The 24,124-nt window shown below is 33.9% G+C and overlaps 1 protein-coding gene across 2 annotated transcripts in view; it reads left to right on the forward strand.

Annotated features, from left to right (window-relative positions):
- Window positions 1-11,519, forward strand: part of RELN (reelin) — a 545,649-nt gene extending 534,130 nt beyond the window's left edge. The window contains exons 64-65 of one of the 2 annotated variants that reach the window (XM_044679411.1): window positions 4,200-4,205; window positions 10,417-11,519. In XM_044679411.1, the coding sequence (XP_044535346.1) occupies window positions 4,200-4,205; window positions 10,417-10,513 (103 nt within the window). In that variant the 3' untranslated portion in view covers window positions 10,514-11,519. The remainder of the gene's footprint in view (window positions 1-4,199; window positions 4,206-10,416) is intronic. The other variant, XM_044679410.1, reaches the window with a different exon arrangement.
- Window positions 11,520-24,124: the final 12,605 nt, after the last annotated feature.

The following is a 24,124-nucleotide window of genomic DNA, read 5'->3' on the forward strand; positions in this document are numbered from 1 at the left end:
AAGGAGAGGCGAATCTTCCCGGTAGATAGGTTCAAATGTTCATTCTGTTTACCAAAAAAAAACAAAAGCACTGAAATCAGTCTTTTTTGCTGATTTCAGTCATTTTGAAAGTGAAATTTAAATGATCAATTGGTAGGAATACCACCAAATTTCTTTTCTTTCCATCATAGCCATGAACCAAATTATTTAATCTTGAGTTAGCTCTTTACTAAGTTTTCACTGAGGCACCTGCTTGCATGGCATCCATATCAACTCCCCAAACCAAAGAGCAAAACAGTTTTCACACCAGTCCCCACTGTGCGCTCTGCTGCTTCTACACAACTTGCTGGGCTCTGCCTCTATGACACAATGGTGAAGCTGAAAGCAATGGAGGGAGGGTCAATGATTTCTAGACTCACCTTGATATGAAATAAGAGGCTGAATTAGTATTGCTCAGACAGACAATAATTTTACTAAAGCAATCCCTTCCGGGTTCTGGAATGAATCTTTGTAAGATAAAGGATTTAAAGCAATTTTGCCATGATTATTTTTCCCTTGAGGTTGAGGAAATAAATATTCCCCAAAATAACAGTCCAATTCTTTGTTTTCAAGTCATACATCTCTTGCCAAGAAAAGCTTGAATCCACATTGTTTCTGGTCCCTGGCAGAACTGAATCAGTTCCTATGGAAGTATTAGTTCTTGACAGTCTTAGAGAGAACACATTATTTCAACATTACTAACCTTGTGGACTCCAACAGTCATTAACAGAAAATATTTGATGTGTTCTTTCCTTCCCAGCTACTCAATGAAATTGCAATTCCTTTTTTTATTTCTATCGTTGAAAAGCTCAATAGCACTATGATTCCTGTCCTATTGGACTTAAAACAGAGGGAAAGGGGATGTACATATCCAGAATACAAAATAATCCAAAGATAGGGTTGGAAAGAGAACTTGTAGTTCCTCATTTGCTCAGTCCAGGGATTTAAATTGGTTCCATGGTATTTGAAAAGCCATAAACAGCAAGTGCTTGTATCACAACTCTTGGGAATTATGTCATTTAACTTTTTGGACTGAGTCATTCAGTAATGACCAGTAAAGAGTTGTTGGTTATTGCATTTTCAGAACTATCAACATACATTGGATTATTATGAGTGACAGTTCAGATAATATAATGCTTATTTATTTCACTGGTGCTGCTGTGATCTGGATTTTCAAGGTAACTACATTTGTAACCCCCAAGTCAAACAATTCTAAGAACTTAAAGGACTGATCATTTGGCAATCCTGCAAATTTTCTGGAGGTCCTGTATACACTCACCCTACATTCATATCTCTGGCTGTCAGGTACACTAAAACACTCCCCTTGCCCTTTTTAAAGAAAGAAATGAGAATTGCTACAAAATACATTGAATACAGTTATTTTTTCTACACACTAAAAAAGAGATTCATCCATTTTTCTTCTTGGGCAAATGATTCTAAAAGTCTATAATGTTGTTAATTCCTTTTTTCAAGGAAGTTTAGTAGCATAACATTCAAGCATTATTTTTATTGCTACATGAATTATTTCTATTTTCCCCCTTCTTTCCCCTCTTGGGAGAAAAATAATATAAAGTTAGGTACAGTAACTTAGTTTTCCTAAGGAACCTTTATACCACAAAAGCATTTCAGTTCAGTCATGCATTCAGCATATCTGGGAATGTATGATTTAAGTTATGAAACTAGACAGTTTAGTAAGTAAGATGTAATCACAAGAGCTTATCTTAACTATTCCCCAATAAATGTCTGCCTAGTAGATTTCCAAATGAATTGTGAGGGCAAAAGCTTCAATATGATCAAGGAGAAATCTTTTTTTCCACCTTCAAAATAAATCATTCTCTTTCTAAAATACATTTTAGACTATCTTTCCTTTCAAAGATTTAACTTTTAAGGAAATTACATTTTCAGAACCATATTTTTGATGTTTTCCATTTGTCTTACTATTTAACATTTCTATGCCAGTATATATTTTCCAAGTATATTTTAAGCATTTGTCAGCTAATTCCTACTTAATCTGATAGTTTAATAAGCCAACTTCATTCATTCATTCATTTTGTGTGTCTAAAATAAAAGGAAAAACACAAGAATATTAAAAATTATAATATAAAGCTAAGGGAACCAAAGTACCTAAAGAGCTCTCATACTACCTTCCAAAAGTACCACCAGTTACTTATGTGGCAGCCAGTGTTTCTTTAGGAATTAAAAAGTACACCTAGAAAGTCCCCTTGATTAAATTTCTCTGAAACTTACTTTTTTCTAAAGTAACATTAGCCTTACTCATTGGAAATGGGAATGGCATCTCGAAAGAGTAATTTCCTCAATGGTACTCCTAGAAGTATAATTATCAACATGTGATTAAACTAAGGGTCTGGGGGATGTTAATTGCTGCTTAGGGATTTGTTTTATTTTGTTTTGAAAGATATGTCTGTATTTTAAATCAAGACAAACCACAGAGGTTTTTGTTTTATTTTTGTTTTGGTTTCTTTCTGCCTCTTAGACAGTAAATTTAGTGGTCAAGCATGGTATCTTATGCTGAGTTCAGTCTCAGCCCCTGCCCTCAATATTAACCACAAAAATAATAGTAAGTGGGTAACATCAAGATAGTTTGAAAGCTAATGAATAAAATTATTAGAGGTAGGGACTGAACCTTTGATTTCACAATGCAAAGAACTTCCAGATAAGAAAACTCTGTCTACCAAAAGAGGTTGATCCTCCCTCTGCAACTTGTACTATTAGAGAGTTACCAAAGGGATTAAGGGGTTAAGTGTCTTTCCCAGGGTCATACACCTAAAAAACTGTCCATTAAGCCATGCTGACTCACCTTAAATTAGATTACCTAATAATTATTTGGATGAGTCTTATTATGAGTAGTTCTATTTAATTTTAGAAAATTTTGTTGTAAAGATTTCAGTTTCTTAAATAGGGGTAAACAATTTAAACATCTTTTGGACGCTTAACTTACCTGTTTATTAGCCAATAGTTGCTTGAAAAACATAACTTCCATTTCTAATACTTCTCAATAAAAATGAGGTGCTTGAGAATGAAATTAGTCCCTGTTATTCTGCTAACTATAAATTCTTGAGGAACTGAACTATCCTCATCCCAGCCTCGTTAGTTGTATCAAGAAGCAAATGTTTCACATTACAAAGTTAGTGACATGGTGCGAAACAGCTACCAAGCAAAGGGGAAGGGGAGAATGTCTGAATTTGTTAGCTAGTGTAGAATATTTTCTCTCCAGAAAACATTTATGAATACATTTTGGGCAGATCCCTCACAAGATCCATGCTGGTGGAGGTTCTTCTTAGGATAAAAAAGTATGCCCTGCCACTCTTAAGAGCATTTTTTGCAAGGGACTCCTTCTTGTATCCTAAGAACTTCCCACACCAAACTATGCAGTTCATTTGCACATTTCATTATCCTTTGTCCAAGTCCAAGTCACAACCTGTCATCTCTGCACAATAAAGTAGCACAATTTTTGCATGTATATATTGAAAGTAATTTCTTTGTAAATAGTGAATCTTTTAAAATGTTTCCAAAAGTTCATTCAGATCAGATTTCCTAAGAATGGAAAAATAATGTACCATCAACTACAGTCCAAAAAGCATTTATCACATTTTGATAAGTATATTAGTTCCACCATCACCATCCCATCATGCTATTCATTTTCAAGATAGTCATATTTTTGGCACAAATGATTTGTTTTTTAAAAAGTATACTGGACTTGCTACAAAGTAGATTTGTCCTGTATTTAAATCTGAATTCTATGATCTAGTTTAGAGGGCTTTCCTATTTATTGTTTTAGTATCTTTAGAAATAAGCTTGTTGTAAAATAACGAACAATTGATTAAAACAATAAGAATAGTTGTTACATTATTACTTTAACATTTGTTCTTAATTCATAACATTTATGCCAAATGTAATTCTATAGCTATTTGTATTTTGACATATGGTTATGAGCAAATATTGCATGTTGTATCATGTAGAAAAGATTACTATATATACACTGGTTTTAAAAGAATAAGAAATAATTTTTTTCCATTTTTATTTTCAAAAGAGATGAAAAATCCTATATTGCCTCTAAGCCTCATCAGACTTTTATGACTAATCACAGTGCTGCATGCATTGAAAGGCATTTTTTAACTTATGTTATATTTCATTATTTGCTGTCATTGGTTTTACACTAGAGTAAGGTAAGTGCTATTATTGAATGTTGGAGAATGCTTAGTAGTGAAACTTCTTCAATTTCACCTATTAAGTGGGGTGGATGGGGAACAAGATAACTTTGCCAATGAAGAAAATCTATTCAATGAATGAGGTGACTGGCAATCTTTGAAATGTCTTTCCAGGTAAAATAAAAATTGTCAGTCAAACTAATTAAACTATTTATAACTTAACTCCATATTTCTACATACCATATCTTACAGGTTTTGAATAAATGATGTCCCTAAATATATAAATAGCCCAACTCTAAAATGGGCTCTCTAAAAAAGAGAAAACACAACATTTAGGGATACTTTAAAAAATAATGATTATATGTCACATTGGTTTTACCTAAACTAGACAGGTTTGGCTTTTTTTTTAAGTGAAACCTATATATTTGAATCAATAAAGCATGTGCAAGGCATAGCCAATCTGTCACTCTTGACCACATACAAATCTTGAGATCCTAATGAACTGTCCTTGAAGGAGACAAAAATAGGAAAATTACCATTACAAAATGTCTTAAGCCTATGTTTAAAAATTAACTCTGGGGTGGTGGGTGGGGGGTGCGGGGCAAAGGGAGAAGGTGGTATTTCATTATAGATATAGAGCCTTTCATCCATTATACTGGTAAATTCTATTTCCTACTTTTTGGTCAGATTGAGCACTTTTGGTATATGCAAAACAGTGTTTTTTTATATTTTAAAAGCTAAAAAATGAAGGTATGAGTTTTATGAAAGAATTAGGTAAGAAAGCATAGGACTCACAATTGCTTCTATTGCTTTGACCCCAGAGAAATGCAGTAGCATTTCATTGGTGAGTATGAATAACAGTCATATAGTTCATTTAGACTTACACTCACCTGTACAAACCACTGTGCTACCTCACAATTAAGTGACTTCTTATCTTTGTATCCAATGCAAAACTTTTCTTTTTACTGTGGATACAACATTTGCTTTGGCTATGAAGTTAATAACATCATTAAAAGGTTTCAATACTCATAATCTGACGTTATTTCCCTATCTGCATCATCCTCCATTTCATTAGAAAATGCACCCTTTCAAAAACCACCTGATTTTTTTAAATTGAACAAAAAATGAAGGGCCAGAGTCATAATGACTATTTCAAGGAGCTTTCCATGCCTGTGTTTTGTTATTCAGCATGCTATCCAAATTCCCAACTCCTAGTGAAAAAAAGTTCATTGATTCCAAGGATCCACTGTATTTCATTCTGTTTTCTTTCAAACAATCACAGATAATTTTGCAAGATTTTTTTAACTATGCCTTTTCTGGCCATTACCGGAATCAACTGAAGATAGATTAGAGTGTCCTATCAGTGTGACTTAGGGATGAATATTACATACTTCCTCTGAATTTGTAATTAAATCTGGTTACCACTATAATCTCAGTGAAAGAATGAATCCTTATACTTTCTTTCAGGCCTGGTACTGTCTCCATTATATTTCATTATATTAATCAGAGAGGCAACCCCATGGATCTGTTTCAAAAACACATTAAATATAACAAAAAAGCAGTATGGATCACTGCCTTTAAAAGAAGCCTGTCATGTTTATCATTATCAAAATTCTCCTAAATACCTTAATAGTAAGTTAGGTTCTTGGAAGGTGCAGTAAATTTTTCAGTGACTATATCAGCTTACTAAGTAGTTTTCTAGAAATTTGGAAAGAGTTTTATTTTGATTTCCCAAATGTTTGCCTTATAACCAGAGTGTTAGCTTGGAAATTAGAAAACCCTAATGCATTAGATTTATATGCAATTTACTCCAAAGCCTGTTAATGTTGCCACGTATTAAGGAGAGGCTAGATCAAAACATTGGTTGCTTCAATATTTTGACTACTAGGACATGCGTTTGAGCAAACACTATATAGCACTATAGAAACTTCCTTACTATACATTACTTAATTTACATATTCAAGCAAAGACCTGTCAATAATATTTTGATTAATATTTTGATATAGTCTATTGGAAATGCAACTTACACAGATAGACAAAGATTTGCAACATCTTTATAAGATGATTTTAATGTGGAAAATAGGCCAGGAAAGAGGCCCATGTTGGTGTTATGTGAGTTGTCTTGAAGATGAAGGGTTCTCAGAAGCAGAAGTGAAAAGGGTTAGGTGACAACCAGTGCAAAGGTAAAGAAAAAAGTCACTATGGATGAACAACCAGGAAGAAGACCAGTTTGGTTGGACCATAGGGAATATGAAAAGAAATTATTAAGTATAATGTATAAGTTCAGAAAGGTAGGTTAAAAACAGACTGTGAGGAGTTTAAGTGTTAAATAGAGGAGTTTATATTTGGCTCTAGAGATAATAGGGATTCCCAGGAGTTACTAAGCAGGGGAGTAACATGGTCAAACTTATATTGTAGAAAAATCAATATGGCAACCAAATAAAAAATGAATTGAAGTGAGAAGTCAATAAGCTATTACAATGGTCTTGGCAAGATGTGATGAGGATGTGAACTAGGGTAGTGGCCAAGTGGGTAGAGAAAGACATATGAGAGAAATGGTGAGGTACAAATAATATGTCATGATTACATAAATTTGTTCAATGAAGAATGTTTAAATCATCAAAACTACAACAAAAAATATAAGCTTCTGACATTAGTCTCAGGGCTCTAATAACTAGAAATGTAAAGTGCCATGATTAATCTTTTCAAATAAATGTTGATTGAATAAATTTGAAGTGCTGTATGGAGCACTATGATAATTATATAATCATTTAAGAAAATTGCTTTGGTGTCAATGAATAATGTATCAAACTAAGAAAATCAATACAACATAAACTTTTTTTCATTGAGATTACAATCACATGAACTTTGTATTTAAAAAATGTTTATTCTTCTCAGTTCTAAATTTACAACCTTGTTTTTTGCTTCAATTCCAGGCACTTGAATAACTTTAATTACATTTAACTTAACAAATTTTTAATATAGTAATTATACTTCTTATAATAGTAATGAATAATGGTTCTCAGGAAATCAATCAACAGATATTTATTTAGAACCTATACTGTGCCAAACACAATGGGGGGAATAAAGAGATAAATAAGCCTTGGATATAAATAATAATACAAGCCAACATAAGAATGGTATAGACAAAAGCACTTTAGTGTAAGAGTTCAGAGAAGGAATAAATCACTTCTGTTGTGTTGGTTAGGAAAAAGGGAAAGTGGAATTTCAATGGGGACCTTGAAGGATGGTTAAATTTTCAATAAGCAAAGATCATTTGAGGTGGGTATGGAATGAGCAAAAAATTCAGAAGGCATGCATACAGCAGAAGGTAGACAAAACAAAATACTTTTTCTTGGAGCAAAGGGTGGTATATAGAATTGTGGGAATGGTAGGTTGGTGATGATAGATTGTGGGCGGCTGCCTGACTACGGAGCCTGGATGTTTTCTGTAGGCCAGGAGAATATGCACTCATAGTTTTTTAGTTTGGGAATAATGTGATGAAAACAGTGTTCTAGGAAGATTAGCTCAGCAGATGAAGGAGAGGATGCTGGAGGCAGCCCAAGACCTAGTATGATGCTAACAAAAGGAAAGGAGAAGAAGGAATATGAATCAGATGTTTTGAAAAAACAGTTTCCTATGCAAAAAGCCAGCACATCTGGCCATTTCACTTTTTATAAAAATAAAGTCTACTACATTTAAGCAATCAGTAAAGCCACCTAAAAGTAGAGAATTTTACTTGTGATAAATATCTATCAGTTATCAATCTAACTGGCATGTTCATGTCACAGACAAATCTCAAATGGAGAAATGAAACCAGTTATGGACCTAGTTGAAAAAAACTTTTACAGATAAGTTATTTCTGTCATTTTGTCAGTGTACAAAAATGTGGGTGAAGAGCTTTCTTTAACAATGTAGATCAATACTTTCTCAGCAATTTTCACAGTTCTAATGTTTTTCACAGAGCAAGTATTTAATAAATGTTTTTTATTTGACTGACATCCTACTGAGAATCATTATTCATGACTACTATAAGGCTAAAAGAATTATAACTCTTAGAGGGTTGCCTGTCGAAATAAGAAGTAACTAATTTTCCCAAATTAGACTCAGAAATTAAAAATTTTAGACAAAATCTGATTTTTGTATTTTTCTACCAAGCACTTCTAGATGAGATTGAGTAATCCAACCTATAATTCTCATCATTTTGTTAGCTGTGAAGTTAGAAGACTATCAAAAATATTTTGGACTCTTTTTTTCTTATAACTATCAAGTAAAAAATCCTAAAAGTTAGTGTTTAAATATTTCATAAAATAATTTTCACAGCTATGCTTTCTTATAAACAGTAAAAAACATGTTTGTAGATCTTAGTGCTTTAGATTAAATAAATCTGATTTTTAAAATGCAATGTAACAGTAACATTTTCATTCTCTTCGAAAAACCTTACTTCTTGATTTTTTTCCTTTTTTTCTATTAAAATCCAAAAATTTTAGTTCAGATACCTTGGCAGTACTGCAATCACTAATTGCCAAAGAACTATATCATTCAGTCAAAAATGAACCCTTTACCATCTCATCTCCTATGCACACACTAATGATACACACATCTGTGGTACAGGACTATAGAGTTAGAGTTGGAAGGAACCTTAGAAGCTGTCAAGTCCAACTCTCATTTTACAGATCTGGAAGCTGAGCCACAGAGAAGTAAAATGTTGCCCAAAATCACACAGTAAGTGTCTGAGGCAAGATTTTAATTTAATGACTAAGTCTAGCAACCTTCTCATATCATAGTTATATTAATCCATTTACAACAGCTTCTGTGGAACCATGAGATAATGTTAGAAATGGGGTCAGGATCATAACAATTGTCAACAAAATCAGTGATGTTTTGGGAAACAGATACTTTTAGTAGCTTGGAAAAGTATACAGTATTAGTAACTGTTAGTAACCGTTGCCTAACAAACTTAGTATATGCTTGAGAGTTGCCATTTGCTTCCAGAGGTCTTATAAAGAATATTTCATTAAAAGTATCTAAGAGTATGTATGCAGTTTAAGAAGAAAACTGATAAATTATATATGGTAGCTTTACCTGTCATCTTCCATGCATGTAGTAGATACTTAATGAATGCATATTAATTTTTATCAATACATTAGATCTACTTGCAATTTGTTTCCGCTTCTTAAAAAGAAGATTCTCTGTATAAATGATGTTTTTCTAGCATCTTCTCAGCATCTTCTTCTATCTCATATTCTGGTTATCCATCTATTCTAATGATGAATCTCTGCAGTACCATATCAGTTTTATAAGGAAAACCACAATACAGGCAGTGGGGACCTCCACAAAAATACTATGACGAACAAAGAAAGGGAGAGTCTGGCCATAATTGTTTACTGTTTAAAGAGGGAAGTATCACAGAGTGCAGTCCAGCATTCTAAGAATGAGCTACTTCTACATTTCTCCATATGAAAGTACAGAACATTCAATCCAAAGCAGATACCAAAAAATAAATAAAAGGAATTAAAAAGTTTTGTATGGTAAGAAGAGCTAAAGGAGACAGATAATTTTGCAGCTCTACTTTTCAAAGGCTACCAATGTAGAAGAAAAGGGGTATAATAGGTATACTTCTTCCCAGTCAAAAAATAATTTGAATTAAGCGAATATTAACAGCAACAATTCAAGTGTAGAAAATTTAAGAGTAGATTCAATTAGTTTATGCTAGGGAATATAATATCTTTACCAGTTTGGATAACTGATTATAACAGATTATAAGAAATAAGAATTTCTGTTGAATTTACAAAGCATAAATGTGTTTAATTAATCTTTTTCTGAATGGTGATGTCCAGGTTGTCCAACTGCCCTAGGAAATTTCCAAATATAGCAACAAGTCAATTCAGGAAACATTTTAAAGCACATATTGTGCATGAAGCGTTGTGCATACAAAGGAAGGTTAAAAACAGTCCAAAACCCTAAAGAACACGCAATCTAACAAAGTAGACCACAAGCAAACAATTATGTTCAAACAAAGTATATGCAGGATAAACTGGATGCAATCTCAGAGGAACATCCCTAAGATTGAAGAGGACAAGTAAAAAACTCCTTGTAAATTTTGGTATTTTAGCTGAGACTTGAAGCTAAGGAGGCCAGGAAGTAATCAAATTCAGGACCCCAAGCAAATTTTGCTTTAAATGATATTTACATTTCTCTTTTTCCCTACCCTACTTCCTTTTAATAGCACTCGCAAACAAAATTACATGATGAATTTTTCACGACAACATGGGCTCAGGCATTTCTACAACAGAAGACGAAGATCACTCAGACGATACCCATGAAGAAACAAATTGTTTTATTTTTCCTCCCAACATGTGATGTGTTGCTTTCCAATCTTCTAAATCTAGCACTGCATCTGGTATCAGGACTTTTCTGTGAAAGGCTTGAAGACTAACGAAAGCTTTTCTCCAGACAGAGTGTACACCACTTTTTCACACTGTGAACTAATGAGAAGTGACTTATTTTCTCATAGCTAAATGTTTTAATGTTGACGTGTCTGTGAAAATTGTGATCTGTTGTAATATCAGTTACAGTGGCAGTATTGGAAGTAAGCAACTAACTGTTTAACAGGAAAAAAACTTTAAGCACAAAAACTTAAGAGATTTTACGTTTTAAAATGACATTTAATACAGTATTTAACATTCTTGGTCACATAGCTATTTAAGTGGACTGTATTTCAGCTATGTATCATGTTTTATATGATTAAGTTATCATTGTTTGTCCTTTATGTACTCTCTCTTCTACAACATAACACATTGGCACTGTATTGACTTGTTATGTTGTTGTAATATTTTGCTGCTGATTTTTTGGGGCTACTTACACTCTGATATCGTGCAGGAAGCAAACAGAAATTTATGATTGAAAAGACACTTGTAAAGACATTGCTATCTCCTTTAATATTACTCTTCAGTATATCTGTGGGTTAGCGTTGTTTCGTGGATAAGAATGACCTAAATTTTTTTTTCTACTAAAGGACTGTGGATAAAGCACAACCTCCCCACCCACCCCCACCCAAAATTCCCCATTTCCTTATCTAAAGGTAAATACCATGTTCTGTGGCTGATTTACTAACAGTAACTGCCATTTTGTGTTTGTGGTAACAGAGTGATTTGTAAAACAGTGGACGTTTTCATCGTGTTCTCTTTGTGACTTGTTTCTCTTGCGGGTCATATTTGTATCTTCTGATAAAGTTGTACCTACACCAGCAACAGTATAATGGTTGTACAGCCCTGAATTGTCTATCATCATAAATGCAATTTCACTCTAGGGTGAAATAAACTAAAGTTCCATGCTTCAATAAAGATTATGTCAAGAAAATCCCACTTGTCCAGTGTCAGTTTTTTTAAATATTTAATTATGGAAAAGATTTGTTGGATTTGTAAAGACAAATGGCAAAGATGTATTATTTTTGCTTAAGAAATATAATGAGAAATCAATCATCAGATAGAAAGATAGTAGGGTAAAATAGATGACAAAGTAAAAGAATTGGTATTTCCTGGAAACAACTTTTAAAATCTTTCTGGCAAGGTCACGTCATTTAAATTCTCTGAGCCACTGTGTCCTTTTACATAAAGTGACTAGATCATTGTTGAGGATCCTTCCAACTCTAAAATAGCCTAGTCCCATAAATTTTGACAATGATTCACTCTTTCCAGAGTACCTACACATTTTTTCTCCTGTATAACATATAGGAATTCATTCAATTTAGGGTTTTTTTTTAAATCCTTACCTTCCATTCTGGAATTAATACTATGTATTGGTTACAAGGCAGAAGAGTGGTAAGGGCTAAGCAATGGGGGTCAAGTGACTTGCCCAGGGTCACACAGCTAGGAAGTGTCTGAGGCCAGATTTGAACCTAGGACCTCCCGTCTCTAGGCCTGCCTCTCAATCTACTGAGCTACCCAGCTACCCCCTCAATTTAGTTTTTTAGCCAAGAAAAATTCACTAGTTAACAAAGTTTCATTTCAGAGGTAATTAAAGGGGTGTGATTTTTTGTTGTTATTATACCTTCCATGAAGTCCTTAGAGGTATTATTACCAACAAATTTTTATGGCACAGTTAAAAAAATTGATTCTAACATGAATAGAAATTTACAGTAATTTAATTATCACTGGATACCTTAAGGTGACAACTAGAAAAACAATCATTCTCCAGTGGCCTTATTACCCAAATTCCATTATTCAAAAATTAAATGGAGCACAAACTCAAAATCTGTTCTTAGGTCAGCAGAGCTCAGAAAGAAAATTTTATCTTGCCATTTATAAAAAATGTTTCATGTATAAAGGAAGTATTCATAGAATAGTGTGATTATTAAAATAGCATGCCTAAATGAACAGAAACTTAGCTAATAAACTTATCACAATAAGACAAGCAGAAAAACTTCTATCTTGCAGTATCCAGATTGGAAAGTTGTTTAAAAAATTATTAAGAAGAAATGCATTATTTTTGTCCTTGAAAAGTGAAAAATCCTCTCAATATTGACATATTAGGTCATTTGTCTTTGCACCTTCGTGCTTACATAATAACTTTTGGATCAAGCAAAGTTTCCATTTCCATAGCCCAAAGGCTGCTAATCTCCACTAATATCAGTTTAAAGTACTACCTCTTCTGAAGATTATGCATTCTAATACCTTGGACCCTTGAAGGCATCCAATGAGATAAATCCCCTAGTAGTCAAAACACAGATACCTACCTGTAATAAGCAGTGATATTTGAGGGTATATAACCCTTCCTAATGCCCTTCAAATAATACCATGCCAAACACTGGTAAAGCCAAACCCAACTCCTTCATAAGGGCTTTAGGTAAATTATCAAAAATTCAACATTTACACTGTGCTAAGCACTGGAAAAAGAAAGGCAAAATCACTAATCTTGTTTTCAAGAAGCTCGAATTCTAAATACAAGAGAGAATATGTATATAACAAGACACATACAAGAAATATACAGAATAGAAGCAGTTTCATAGTTGAGATATGTAAAGTTTTTAGATACATTCTCATTTTGGCAGCTGAGTGGAAAAATGGATTGGAGTAGAAAGAGACTTAAGACATGAAGATCAATTAGAAGGCTATCAGGAGGGGGCAGCTGGGTAGCTCAGTGGATTGAGAGCCAGGCCTAGAGACGGGAGGTCCTAGGTTCAAATCTGGCCTTAGACACTTCCCAGCTGTGTGACCCTGGACAAGTCACTTGACCCCCCATTGCCTACCCTTACCATTCTTATGCCTTGGAACCAATATATATTATTGATTCTAAGATGGAAGGTAAGGGTTTAAAAAAAAAAAAAGGTCAGGAAGAACCTCTGTGAAGAATAGTATAGCAAGTTGATAAAGGAGGTATATAATAGGATGGTGACAGCAAACCTATGACACGCAAGTCAGCACATTTTCAATGACACGCGGCCGCATGTGGCCACATACAGAGAAGTACTGGGCTGCATGCTGAGGATGAAACATTTGTTATAGTGTAGTATAGACATTCTATGCACTATAGATGACAATTCTGCCTATCTTAATTTGCCTATTTTGATGTATTAAATACAGTTATATATTACAATTATACATTTTTATTATTTAAACTATAAATATTGGAAAATTATGGGGTTTTTTTCCTCAAAGTGACACACCACTGGAGTTATACTCAGTTTTTTGGCGAATTTTTGACACACCAAGCTCAAAAGGTTGCCCATCATTGGCCTAGCAACATTGAGGGCCCAGTTGAGTTCGTGTAATAAATTTATAGTAGACCCTGTCAGAGCAGTTGTATGATTTTCATTCATACATTCATTAGTGTAATTATTAAAAATTAATGGTTTGGCTAAAATATATGAAGATTATAAATAATAATGGCAGTGGCCAATTCAAAGTATTATTGCTCAAAGGCGAAATGACTTTAATAGCTTTTTTTTTTTTTTACAAAAGAGGTGGAAAGGGTGAAAGCAAAGAAATACAAATGGGTAGAGAAGACATTAGCCTATCTAACTAAATATTGCTCCAGTGCTCAACTCAGCCAGGACTTGTTGACCTTCAACCAGAATTAAATTCTCTCCAAATGACAGGAAGGGAGAGCCAGTTATCCACTCACTCAAGTTTCCTCCAAGAAATAGGTCAAGATGATGACTCAACCTGAAGGTGACTCCTGAGATTGACTTTCTTCCTTGAGCCAACCTTCTTCTTGAAGCTGAATTCCTTCTTGGAGTCAAGACTTCCCTAGCCCCAGAAATTCAGGGCCTTTTATAGTGGCTTCTTGTCCCTTCCCCTTTTCACAAGGGACAATCACAGTTTCCAATTGCCCAGCACTACTCATCAGAAGAGCTCACAGATTCCTGACTGACTGAGGTGTGAATTCTCATTTCCTGGCTGATTGAGTTGAAAGGGTAGAGAACTCTTCCACCTAGGGCTAAGTAGGGTATTCAAGCTTTTGTGATTCAATTCAAAAGTAAACAAAGGAGAATTAATCCTGTCTTCACAATCTAGTGAGGTACTAAGTAGGGGTACTTAAGTTATTGTTAATCAAAAAGTTAACTCAAAATATACAAAGAGAATAAAAGATTCCCTTTCACAAGTATAAACTCAGAGAGAACAAAGAATTCCCTTTTAGAGTAGTATGTGTATAGGAATAAAGGTGACAATTTGTGTGAGTTATCTAAGATTAAGGATTTACTGGGCATATTCAGCAATATTATAAGGGAGCTAGAAATTCAAAGAGAGGATGATATATGACCATGGAATAGAGGCAAAGAAAGTCCAAATCTCTCTGAGAATCCTCTCTAATTAACCTTAAAATAATGCTTCAAAAAGATTACTGGATAGACAGAATGAAACAAGGGACAATTTGGAAGGTAGGCATAGAAGGTATGGTTCACAAGGTGAGAGAAGAGCACAGCCTACAGCAAAGAAGCACTAAATCCACAGCAGGGCCACACCAAGGAGTACTAGCACAAGGCAGAATCAAGCCCCTCACCCCCCATCCAACCTCTACTACTCCAGGTTCCAAACCTGGATCCAAACAAACTTGAGACCCCAAGACTCTGCCTAAGCCAACAGCAGAGCACCAAAGAAGACCAAACAAGAGATAAAGAACATTATAAGATATAAAATGAATAATTTTTATTACATTCAATTTAAAAGTTTTATACCAACAAAACCAATGTAACCAAGATTACATACAATGGAAATAAACTAGTAGGAAAATGTTATAAAACAAATTTCTCTGATAAAGGTCTCATTTCTCAAATATATACAGAACCAAGTCAAATTTATAAGAATACAAGTCATTCCCCAATTGATGAATGGTCAAAGGATATGAATAGGCAATTTTCATATGAAGAAATCAAAGTTATCAATAATCCTATAAAATGTTCTAAATCAGTGATGGGTAAACTTTTTAAAGAGGGGGCCAAAGGAAATGAAATGCTCATCTGTTAGTCTGTTTCTAAGGCAACTCTTTCGAAGTTTCATTGTATTATATCCTACTCATTGTATTCATCAGATTAGGAATAAAGTCAAGCCTTAGTTTGCCCATCACTATTCTAAATCACTCTTGATTAGAGAAATGTAAATTAAAACAACTCTGAAGTACACCTATTAGATGGATCAATACCAATAGGAAAGGAAAGTGATAAATGTTAGAGGCCATATGGCAAAATTAGGACACTAATGCATTGTTGATGGAGTTGCAAACTGATCCAATCATTCTGGAGGGCATTCTGGAACTATGCCCAAAGGATTATAAAACTGTGGTTTTGATACATAATAATAACACTAGGAAGTCTGTATCACAAAAAGGTTTTTAAAATGTTGGGGGGAAGGATCTACTTGAACAAAAATATTTATAGCACCTCTTTTTGTGGTGGCAAAGAATTAGAAATTGAGAGGATGTCCATCAGTTGGGGAATGGCTAACCAAATTGTGGTACATGATGGTGATGGAACACTATTGTGCTATAAGAAATAATGAGCTGGATGATTTCAGAAGAAAGCTGGAAAGACCTACATGAACTGATGCAGAATGAAATAAGCAGAAACAAGAGAGTGCACCATAACAGCAATATTGTATGATGATCAACTGTGAGACTACTTTCAGTAATACAATGATTCAGAATAATTCTGAAGGTCTTATGACAAAGAATGCTATCCACTTCCAGAAAAAGAACTGTTGAGTTGGAATGCAGATCAAAGCATGCTATTTTTCACATTAATTAAAATGATAAATCTATCTAAACTAACCAATTTATTTAATGCCATCCCAATCAAACCACAAAAAATTATGTTATTGAGCTAAAAAAAAATAACAAAATTCATTTGAAATAATAAAAGATCAAGAATAGCAAAATAATTTATAAAAAACATAAAGGAAGGTCTAGTAGTATCAGATTTTAAACTTTATTATAAAGCAGTAATTATCAAAACTGATATTGGCTAAGAAATAGGCACATAGATCAGTGGAACAAAACAGTCATACAACGAGCAGTAGTAAGATTTCAGCAGCCTTGGTAAGCCTTTTAGAGACTGAGTGCCCAAACTACATCTTCAAGCTGCCTATGAGCCCCCTGCATTATCCTAGACAGAGGAGGAAGGAAGTGCCCACATTGGGCTACTGGACAGAGGAATGAGGCATGTGAAAAATGTTCTCAGGCGTGGTGGAGAGGGGGCATAGAGCAGCCCCCTCTAGCACACAGGGGCACCTGTGCCACACTTTCTCCAACATGGGATTAGAGTAACAAAAATATAGATCCAGCCTATTGGGATAAGAAATCACCATTTGGTAAAAATTGCTGGGACAACTAGACATGAGTTTGGCAGAAACTAGGTATAGACCAGTATATTACACCATATAATATGGTGTAATACTATAAGATCAAAATGGATACATGATGTAGATATAAGAGATATCATAAGCAAATTAGAAGAAAGAAAATATAACCTATTACAGTGATGGTGAAGCTTTTAGAGATGGAGCATGGGGCCCCAACCCCACCCACATGCTGGTTATGCCCCACCCCTTATCCTACACAGGGGAGGGAGAAGCACTCACACTGGGCTGCTGGACAGAGAGGTGGGAGAAGTGAGAATGTCCTCAAAGAGTTTAGAGAGAGGGAGGGGAGTGGCCCCAGCACTCTGCTCTCCTCCAGCTCTGCCCCCTGTGAGTAGCCAACCTTACCCCTTTGTGTGCTCCCATTGGGCTACTGGGCAGAGTGGGGCTTGGGATGTGAAAAAATGTTGTCAGGCATGGTGGAGAGGGGGAAGGGAGTAGCTCTACCAGAGACCCTCTGCCTTGCTAGTAACGAACACTTGGGGTGTACAGCGAAAAAAATTAGAAAAATAATAAAATTTAAATCCACAATTAAGCATTAAATTGGAAATCCTTAAAATTAGAGAGATTAGTAAAACTGAAAGTAAGAAAACCGAATAATTAATCAATAAAACTAGGAGCACTGGTTACTTTGATCTTTTTTTTCCTAAAGAAAGAAAAACCAAACCACCAATATAATGAAAGTGATGTAATCACTATCAATGAAGATGAAATTAAAACAATTATTGGGAACTATTTTGTACAATTAGATATCAATAAATTTAATAATGTAAGTGGAAAAGATGAATACTTACAAAAATATGAATTGTCTAGGTTAACATAAGGGAAAATAGAATACTCAAATTAATCCTACCTTAGAAAAATAAATTGAACAAGTGATCAATGAGATCCCTAAGGAAAAATTCCTCAGACAAGAGGAATTCACAATTGAATTCCACCAAACATTTAAAGAACAATTAATTCTACTACTATATGAACTATTTGAAAAAATAGAAAAGAAGGAATCCTTCCAAATTCCTTTTATGATACAAATGGTGCTGATACCTAAACCAGAAAGAGCAAAAATAATAAAGAAAATTATAAATCAATTTCCCTAATGAATATTAAAGCAAAAATTATATAGTACTAACAAGTAGACTATAGTAATAAATCACAAAAATCATACACTATGATGATATAAGCTGATTCAATATTAGGAAAATTATCAACATAACTGACTATATCAATAAGGAAATCATATGATTATTTCAATAGATGTGATGGGGGCAGGGGGAAGCTCAAGAATATCAAGAAAATTAATAGGAAAAAATGTGAAGGAAGGTGGTCTAGCAGTACCAGATTTCAAACTGTACTATGAAGCAATAATCATCAAAATAGAGAAGTAGAAGAGTGGAACAGATTAGGTACACAATACGCAGTAGTAAATAGTCATAGAAATCTAGTATTTGATAAACCCAAAGTACTATGGTTTGGGACAAGAACTTGCTCCTTGGCAAAAACTGCTAGGACTAGAAAACAAGATAAATTGACAGAAACAATATATAGGCCAATATTTCCAACAGTATATCAAGATAAGGTTGAACTGGGTACATGATTCAGACATAAAGGGTGATACCATAAGTAAGTTAAGGGAGTCTGGAACAGTTTACCTATCAAATCTATGGATAGGGTAAGAATTTATGACCAAACAAGAGATAGAAAGCTTTACAAAATGTAAAATAGTTAATTTTGATTATATTAAATTTAAAAAGGGTTGACAAACAAAATGAATGCTGCCAAGATTAGAAGAAAAGCAGAAAAGAAGGGAAAGGAGGGGTTACAGCAAATGTCTCTGATAAAGGCCTCATGTCTCAAATATATAAAGAACTGAGTCATTTATAAGAATTCAAGCCATTTCCCAAGTGATAAATGACCAATGAATATAAACAGGCAGCTTTCAGATGAAGAAATCAAAGCTATATAATTTGAAAAAATGTTCTAAATCACTCTTGATTAGAGAAATGAAAATTAAAACAATTGAGAAGTATCACCAACCAAATTGGTTAATAGGACAGAAAAAGAACATGATAAATGTTACAGGGGATGTGGGAAAATAGGGAAACACTCCACTGGTGGAACTGTGAACTGATCCAACCACTCTAAGTAATTTAAAACTATGTCCAAAAAGCTAAAAATCTGTGGAGACCTTTTGACTCAATAATACCACTAATAAGTTGACATCCCAAAGAAATTTCTTTTTTAAAAGGAAAAGGATTTATTTGTACAAAAATATTTATAGCAGCTCTTTTTGTGGTGGCAAAGAATTGGAAATTGAGGGGATGTCTATCAACTGGGAAATGACTGAACAGGTTTTGGTGTGTTATTGTAATGGAATACTCTTGTGACATAATAAATGATGATCAGGAAGCTTTCAGAAAAACTTAGAAAGATTTATATAAACTGATACAAAGTGAAATGAGCAGAACAACATACCATTGTACTGTAATATTGAAAAATTAATATTATACCAAATGTAATATGCTAAATGTAATATTTAGAAATTTGTTTGGAAATATAATATTAGTTTAAAAAAGATTATTGTGGTCATTGTTTATAAAAATAATTAACTCTTAAGGCATGAGGATAACAGTAGCTTTTAACAATTTAATTTTAATATAAATATAGTCTAAGAAAGAAATAAGGAGGGAAAAGGAAATAGGAAAAAAAATATTTCCTTGACAACCACCCCACGTGAGTGTCTTCTGCCCTAGCTACCAATGCCAAATTGAAGACAGAATCTTTCAGCCAAAGACTTCCAGAGAAGACTCCAGCCTCCTCTACAGTCTCCTTTTTATAGTCCTCCTTCTCCACACCATGTCCTTTCCCTCTGCGCTGGTCTGCCACATTTTAGGAACCAATCAAAGTCTCTCTGACCCAGACCCAAAATCCCTAGTTCCAGGTCGCTAATGGGCTGGCTCGGGAGCAGAAAGTTCACGATCCTGGGAGGAAGGGGCTCCCTTTACACAGTACACAGCAATAGCAATTCTGTGTGATGATAAACTAAAAATGACTTAGCTATTCTTAGCAACACAATGGTCCAAAGAGAGTTCCAAAAGACAAACAAATGATGAACAAATGCTATCCACCTCTAGAGAAAGAACTGATGAAGGCTGAACAAGATGAGGGCACACTATTTTTCATTGTTTTGTGGGGAGTTTATTTTTTTTTTGCTCTGTGTTTTCTTTTACAACATGACCACTATGGAAATATGTTTTGCATGACTGCACATATATAACCTATACCAAATTACTTGCTGTCTAAGGAAGGGTGAAGGGGACAGAGAGAAAGAATTTGGAACTCAAAAAAATGTCAATAAATATTAAAAATAGTTTTTACACATAGTCGGAAAAAAATAAAATAGTAATAGTACTTAAAAATAAATTATCCAAATTAAAAGAAATGGGTTTAAATCCTACCTCCTCTATTCACCACCTGTGAGACCCTGACCAAGTAACATAACTTCTGTGTGACTTGGGTGACTCCTTAGATTTAGCAGCTCAACGACTGATGATAAAAGGATTTTCAGGTGTTCACATAAGAAAATCAGCACTATAGTTGGCCATAGATGCTCAGGTAGTTCTTATATACAGTACTGCATTTTAAGTTCTAGTCCCCTATAATAAAGACCGTCTAATAAATTTTCTACTATGGCAGTATGATATTTGTGATTAAGCTATTAACAAGAGGCAGCATAGGGGTTCAGGGGATAGACAGTCAAGGTTGCAGATGGGATGTCCTAGGTTCAAATCTAGCCTCAGACACTTCCTAGCTATGTGATCCTGGGGCAAGTCACCTAATCCTTCCTATCTAGCCCTTACTGTTCTTCTGTCTTAGAATTAATAGTTTCAATGTCAGGGTTTTGCTTTTTTTTTTTTAAATGCAACATGGTATTGTCACAAGAGTACTAGATATAGTTCAAATCCCACTGATTACTTCATGTATAATCTTGGACAAGTTATTTAACATTCCTCAATCTCAGCTTTTTCCCATGTAAAATGAGAGTGTTGGACTAAATAGACTGTAAGTTCTCTTCCAGTTCCAAATCTATAATCCTAAATGCTAACTGTAAAAGGTATTATCTTTCTCTACTCCTACTAGAAGAAATGGCTCTATCTACACAGCACTATATACTACATTGACAATAAGTTCAATCATAGCAAAGCATGTACATTATATAACTTACCTAATGTTATGCTCATTTTACAAATGAGGCTCTGAAGAATTAAGGGATCTGCTCTTGGCTGCACAAAAAGTGAATGGCAGGGTCACTCAAGTCTTTCATTTTTTGGTGAAAGTATCATATCTCCTCTGCTATGCCTTCCAATAACAGATAAATGGCAGCCATTCCTAATTAGAATTAGGAAGGAAATGTATGGAAAATAAGAGGTTGCCAAAAGACATGTGCTGCATTTTTCTTTGAAAAAATTATGATTATGTAGAAGAAATGATTAGTATGCTATAATGGCTCACATCTCTTCTGGTTTCACTTGAGAAGAAATCATATGGACAGCCACTTCAATCCTCTAATTTTCAGTAAAATTGCAATCATGCACATGAGTAGAATGGAGAGCCAGTGCTTTGGAATATAATCCTTTGAAGAAATCAGTAAAATTAACAATATTTCAAACAAAGTATTGAAATCGCACACTAAAGACCTCAATTATGAGGAACTGAAGTACCATCTAACTCAAATCTTTCCTAATCCATACTGGAGCTGGCTGTCATAACTTAGAATATTATAAAAAAACATCAACCTCAACAGCCCTTTAACTTATCTTGGAAAGGGAGCTTGATTCAATGGAAATATGAAGCCCAGTTTTACTACTGTATTACTCTGGGGCAAGTCACTACTCTGCTTTGAAACTCAGTTTTTCTTATCTGTAAAATGATAATTGCAAAACTTTTCCCATGAAATGACTGGGGGAGACACTTTTTAAACCACAAAATATGTATAAAAATATGAACTGGTTTTTTTTTCTCCCTTGCTTATATTTTCCCCTGAGAAACAGAGATAATATTAAAGAGAAAAGATTGTCAAGTCATCAAGAACTTGAAAGTAAAATTAGTCTAAATATACCAATGTAATATAAAATAATATAAATTCTAACTTTTTCCTGGGTTTGTTTTTTAATTTTTTTCAGGTTTTTTTAACAAGTCAGAAAAAAAAAATCTTAACTACTTTAGGGTTAATTATTCTGAATAGAATGTTCTATTAATTGTAGACCCCCAAAAAAAGCCTTTGACTCAGTTCCACACTTCTGGCTAACTCACATATCTCAAATACGTAAATTAGACCCAAGTATAATGAGCACATCAAATATTTGATGACTACATGAAAACCTGTTTTCCACTCAAAATATGCCTTTGGTGTTGACAATTATGTCAAGAACCAGTCTTATAAAATATGGTATTATTCAGGGAAACACTTTTATACCCTTATGTTTGAGTCTAGTCTTAAATCCATTATCACATCTCCTAAATAGAACTAAATGTGGCCTTCAAATTAAAAGAGTCAAATAAAAACATCTTATTAGCCACTTGTTTATATAAATGACATCAAGCTCTGTGGTTAAAACAAAAATTTGATAGTTATGCCTTCACCTTTTAGAATCTTTCCCAAATATCAATCTGTCATTTAGATTTGATCAGTAGAAATTTCTTAACATGTTCAAAAGAGAGAAAATGGGGCTTTGACTAGTAAGCTGTAAGTCACATTGAATCAATGGATAAAAGGAATCCTTCAAATATTTTGTGATCTTCTAGGCAAAATATATGGACCACAAAGGTATATAGGAAAAAACTGTGGCTGAATGCTAAGAAACTTGTGGATATTCCGAAATCAAAATTGAATGCCAAGAATATGCTTAAAGCTATTAAAAATCTACATAATACTAGTCTTGGTGTACACATACTGTTAGTGCTGTAAAACGTGCATTAATAAATTTAGAAAGTACCCTATAAAGTTACAGAGGAAACAGTCACAAGCAAAACAAATTTCAACATACCTGAAGAATAGAAGCTCCTTCAGTACAAATACTTTTGTATTTGAAATATAAATATTGAAAGAGGTGACTTGAAGAACTGGAGCAGAATTTGTTATGCCTCAAGATAAATAAATTTTAAAAAGATTAGGTGCCAATAGCTATAGCAGACAAATCAACAGTAAAAGCTGTCTAAGGGAGATAAGCAGAGAAACTACATTGCTCTTAAAGGTACAATATAAAACAAAATGATATCAACATTTAATATATATTAATTTGATATTATACTCTCTAAGCACTTAATTGAATTTAAAGGGGAAATGCACAGCAAAACCATAATAATTGAATACTTAAATATACATACCCCTTTCAGACTTGGATAAATCTAACAAAAAAGAAAATGGAAAAGAAATTAAGACCTTGAATAGAATTTTTAAAGGTTAAATATGAAAAGGGGAGGGAACAAACTTTTATTAAGTGATAATTATGTGCCAAATATTCTCTCATTTGATGCACAACTCTTTAAGGTAGGTGCTACCCCAATTTTACAGTAGAAGTAGTCAAGGCAAACAGTGATTAAGTGACTTACCCTGGGTCCAACAGCTAATAAGTGTCTGAAGCTACATTTGAATTCAGATATTCCTGTATATTGTCACCCTTTTAAACTCCTATCCAGAGTACATTAAGAGAAATGTTATGCTAGATGAATCAAAATATTAAGGTTTTGGGGAGAAATATCGACAATTTCAGATATGCAGATGATACCATTCTACTGGCAGAGAGTGAAAAAGAATTAAGAAGTCTCTTTATAAAGGTGAAAGAGGAGAGTATAAAAGCTGGTTTGAAGCTTAACATTAAAAAAAATAAAACACTAAGATCATAATAATTGATCCCATCACTTATGGGCAAAAGGAGAGAGAAGAAATGGATGCAGTGTCAGATTTTATATTCTTCGGCTTTGGGGAAGGAAATCTATGGCAAATCTAGACAACATACTAAAAAGCAGAGAAATCACTTTGCCAACAAAGTATAGTATAAAGCTATTGTTTTGGTATGAAGAAAG

Source organism: Gracilinanus agilis, chromosome 5, assembly GCF_016433145.1.
Source record: "Gracilinanus agilis isolate LMUSP501 chromosome 5, AgileGrace, whole genome shotgun sequence".
NCBI classification, from domain to species: domain Eukaryota; kingdom Metazoa; phylum Chordata; class Mammalia; order Didelphimorphia; family Didelphidae; genus Gracilinanus; species Gracilinanus agilis.